The sequence below is a fragment of the Cynara cardunculus genome (genome assembly GCF_001531365.2).
Source record: "Cynara cardunculus var. scolymus isolate 2C chromosome LG 8, CcrdV1, whole genome shotgun sequence".
Taxonomy (NCBI): Eukaryota; Viridiplantae; Streptophyta; class Magnoliopsida; order Asterales; family Asteraceae; genus Cynara; species Cynara cardunculus.
This window is the reverse complement of record NC_037535.1, coordinates 19355962-19360529: the sequence shown is the minus strand read 5'-3', so window position 1 is coordinate 19360529 and position 4568 is coordinate 19355962. Positions and strand designations below refer to the sequence as shown.

Genomic DNA, 4568 nt, shown 5'->3' with positions numbered 1-4568 from the left:
GGGCATAACAGACACTGTATTGATTGATTCTAATCTCAAAGATATCCGAACTGAGGGTCCAACTACAATGGAGGGAGGCAACTAGTAAGATGCTTTAATTATTTGCTTAGTTGTGTTGCATATATCATTTTCCTTTTGACATTTCCAGTTTCAGAATAGATGGGCGTAACTTCATCGAAGAGAAATAATTGAAAAGGTATAAATTTCTCACAGCAATATTTGATGTGAATTTTATAAGGCATATATTTAGACACGGTTTAGCTTGTTATCAAATATTCGAGCGCCTACCAAGAATTTAAGGCCGAGCAGTGACACCGCCAAAATAATTAATGCTGAAAACTCAATAATCCATAAGCAATGGAAGTGAAAATAATCGAGACATAAATGAAAAAAGTCTAATCTTAAAAGGGAAGAGAATCAATTCTAGTTCTGTAAATCATTCCGATTCTATATTTCTATTTTACTACTAGTCCAGTTTGAACATGAAGGTGCAATAGCAAGAACACGAGATGTCAAAATACTTGGATCCGAACTATCCGAACAAGATAACGATACAAGCAACAAATCTACCGAAAAGTAAGTCGTTTTCCATAATTAAAATAGCAGAAATATGCATGATTTGTCTAAATGAGTCCTTATTCAGAAACCATAAAATTCGACGACATATATATACCTAAATATAGTAGAACAGTAGAAGCAAGTATGTTTCGGTGAGAGAAAACGATGAGAATTACGCACCTTGGCAAGTGTACAAGCAAGAGCAGCACCAGCAACACCGGCTCCAACAATAATGACGTCAGTGCTTTCATCAGTCTTCGGCACCGGCAATCCATCGTTGCCGGAGCTCTTACTATATTTCCTCCCAATCTCCTCCGATTTACGACGCGCTTTCACATTCGACCTCAAACCGTACAACAAAGCAAAGCCTAATATCAAAGCAACGGCGGAAACAAGAAGATGATAGTTCTGATAAATCACCGTCGGTAATTCAAACTCCATGAATGCTAAAGGCGAAGAAGAAATTTCAGGCTCGTATACGAGCTCCTCTCTCTCTCTCTCTTTCTCTCTCTCTCTCTCTCTCTCTCTCTCTCTCGTGTGGTTCGGTTGCGTTGGGTAAGCATTTAACCAACTCGGTCACTTTTATAGTCCGTCCCTGGAGTCTTCTAAAATTCTTACAACGTGTCTTTTTTTTTTTTTTTGCCACATTTAATAATATCATATTTTGATAATTAACTTTGAATTTTTTTTTCATAACTTTTTATTTTTAAGAAGTTTGTTAAAAATTACGACTTTTGTTCTTGTGCTTTTGAATTGCGGTTTTCATTCCTTTGGTTCGTAATTCAGTAATATTTAACCATAAAGGTGGTGTCTGATTGGTTTGAGTTTGGCTCCAAAGGTCAAAACTGTCTGGAGGTCTTAAGTTCAAATTCAAGAAGAAACAAAAATTCTCTTGTGGTCACGGAGGTTCAAATGCGGTGACTTTAGGCTACCTGCTTTGCAGGTGGTCGCTCTGGGATTAGTCGACTCACATAACGGGTTGGATATCCAGGTTGATCAAAAAAATCAGTAATATTTTTGTTCTTAAGGCTAACTTTTAGGGGGCGTTTGGTTCGTCGGAATCTGATGCAATTCAAATTGACCAAATTTCATTCTAATGTTTAGTTACTCATGGAATGGAATTGAATTTCAAACATTTGCTCGTTTAAGAATTTCACTACTCTTTCATAAAAGAGATGGAATTGAAATCCATTACATCCAAAATTTTATAAATGACAAAAATACCCTCATTCCACCTTTTTCATTCTCATCTACCGCTTCCAATCTATCGAACCACTCGTTTCTCTCATTTTGAACGATTGTTTCATCTTCTTCATCGATCAAAGACTACAGGCACGGTTTGTGCTTCAATTTTTGTTATCTCCAACGTACTACATCTGTTGTCTGCTTCAATTTTGTTAGGAGTCGTTAATTAAACGCTTACCCGGTAAGTACTTACCGGGTAATTTTCCTCACCGGATGAACATGACAAGGGCCAAGAATCTTACCCGGTAAGAGCAATGATAAGGATGGAGAGTCTTACCCGGTAAGTGAGAGTGACGACTTTTACCCGGGTAAACGCTTACCATAAATTGTTGCATAGGATACGTTTTGATGTACTACAATCTTACGCAATAAAATAAATTGTAGTGTTGACTCCACCAGGTAAGCATTTAGGTAAACGGCCCCTTACTATTTTTGATTTTTGCTTCGATTTATGTTACGACTTCATATTTTGGCTTATGATTTTTGCTTCGATTTTTTTCTTACAATTTCTGTTTTGATTTCTGCTTACGATTTATACTTCGATCTCTGCTTACAATTTATACTTTGGTTTCTGCTTACGATTTCTATTCCGATTTCTGCTTCGATTTTGTTACTGCTTCTACATCATATTACTGCTTCATATTACTAATTTGACATATTTTTGTATATGATATACTGCTTCAAAGAAATAGTATTTTTGTCTTTTTTTCATCATTACATTTCATTCATGTCAATCAAACACTCGGTCAAACCTCATAACATTTCATTCCAATTCTTTCTAGATTCCTTTTGACAAATTTTATTCCTTCAAAAATCATTTTACGAATCAAACATCCTCTTAGTTTTAAGTATGAAAGACTAAAATAACAATGAATTGTAAAGAACAAAAATAAAAACTATAATAAATTTTAAAATCTAAAAGGAAAAACAACAATAAATTATATGCTATGAAAATAAAAATTGACTTTAAAATCACCATTAACAAAAAAAAAAAAAAAAACATGATTTATTCAAGTTTCCTTTATATGCATTAGCTTGTTGTATCGTGGTTATTTGTTTTTGTGAAATTATTTTTATATGAAATACGAATTTGAAATCTTAGGGGTCGTTTATCAAATACTTATCTGGTAAGTGCTTACCGGTAAAATTTAACACTATTATGTATTTATCGAGTAAGATTTTAGTCCATCAAAACRACATMGTATRCAACAATTTACCCGTTAAGCGCTTACYGTSRTAAGAGTCGYCGCCCTCACTTACCGGATAAGACTCTTGATCCTTGTCTCGCTTTTACCGAGTAAGATTCTTAATCCTTACTATGTCAAAACTACGTTAAAGTTTCACTTATGTCACGAATTAGGTACTAAAATGATTATCTTCAAACTATAGATCCTTAACGTGTGTTTTAAAGATATTGTTATTGCATTCGTTACTTATGCATTTCGATAGGGATGTTTGTGGTGTGTTTCATGTGGTTTAAGGTTAAAACTGCAAACCAAATCGTATATAACTCAAACTGTAAAAGTAAAACAGCACCGCAAAATGTGGTGCAATTTCTACTTACATCTATTGAAATGTACAATCAATTACATCAGATTACTTAAAGTCAAAAATTCAAAACAAATTGAAAAGTATAGTGGTCCATGCAATATAAAGTTCTAACCATAAGGGTGGCGCCCGATTGGTTTGAGGTTGACTCCAAATGTCAAAAGTACCAGGAGGTCTCATGCTCAAATTCAAGGAGGAATAAAAATCTTCTTGTGGACTTATAGATATTTTTTTATTTAAATATTATTATTAGGTTAAAATATAAATAATGTATATATATATATATATATATATATATTAATAAAAATTACTATGCTATGTCACTACAAAAATGCAGAGTATCAGCGAGGGAAAATTCCCTCGCTGATCCGTCGCTGAAAGGGCTTTCCGTCGCTGATACTCCGTCGGTCAAATAGTCGTAGATAATGCTATCAGCGACGGATCAGCGACGGAAATCAGTGACGGATTTGCGACGGACACTTTCAGCAACGGATCAGCGAGGAAAGTATTTAGCGACGGATCAGCGACGGATTTGCGAGGAAACTTTCAGCGACGGATTTGCGAGGGAAATTCAAGCACTTTTAGCGATGGATTTTCCCTCGCCAATACGTCGCTAATTTGTAAAAAATTAAGAAATAATTTTTTTTTTAAATACATAAATCCTGTATTTATTTTTAAAAAACCCGAAAATAATTTTATTTTTAAAAATACATAAATCCTATAATAATATAATAGGGAAAAAAACATTTTCCCTCGCTGATCCCTCGCAGATCAGCGAGGGAATGTGAATTATGCAAATTCTCTGCGAGGGAATTTGAATTTTGTCATTTCCCTCGCTGATCTACGAGGGATCAGTGAGGGAATTTGCAGAAGAAATTTCCCTCGCAAATCAACGAGGGAATAAGTTTTTTGGCATTTCCCTCGCAGATCTCTCGCTGATCTGTGAGAGATCAGCGAGGGATCAGCGAGGGAATGTGTTTTTTGGCATTTCTCTCGCTGATCCCTCGCTGATCTGCGAGGGAAAATTTCCCTCGCTGATATTCATCGTTGATACCTGGTTTTCTAGTAGTGTGTGGTTTAAACCATTGTTGTATAATTCAAAACCGTAAATAGAGCTGTATAGTATGGTTTAATAAAATTCAGATCATAAATTCATGTAAAGTTTGATACGACGCATACAATTTGTACAATTTAACCCCTACAACTTGTCATTTGCT

At 34.9% G+C, this 4568-nt stretch overlaps 1 protein-coding gene across 1 annotated transcript in view; it reads right to left on the bottom strand.

Annotated features, from left to right (window-relative positions):
• LOC112516564 (squalene monooxygenase-like) overlaps positions 1 to 1104 on the bottom strand; it is a 4269-nt gene extending 3165 nt beyond the window's left edge. Inside the window, exon 1 of the mRNA XM_025123678.1 lies at positions 739 to 1104. Within this exon, the coding sequence (XP_024979446.1) occupies positions 739 to 999 (261 nt within the window). The 5' untranslated portion in view covers positions 1000 to 1104. The remainder of the gene's footprint in view (positions 1 to 738) is intronic.
• Between the last annotated feature and the right edge of the window lie 3464 nt (positions 1105 to 4568).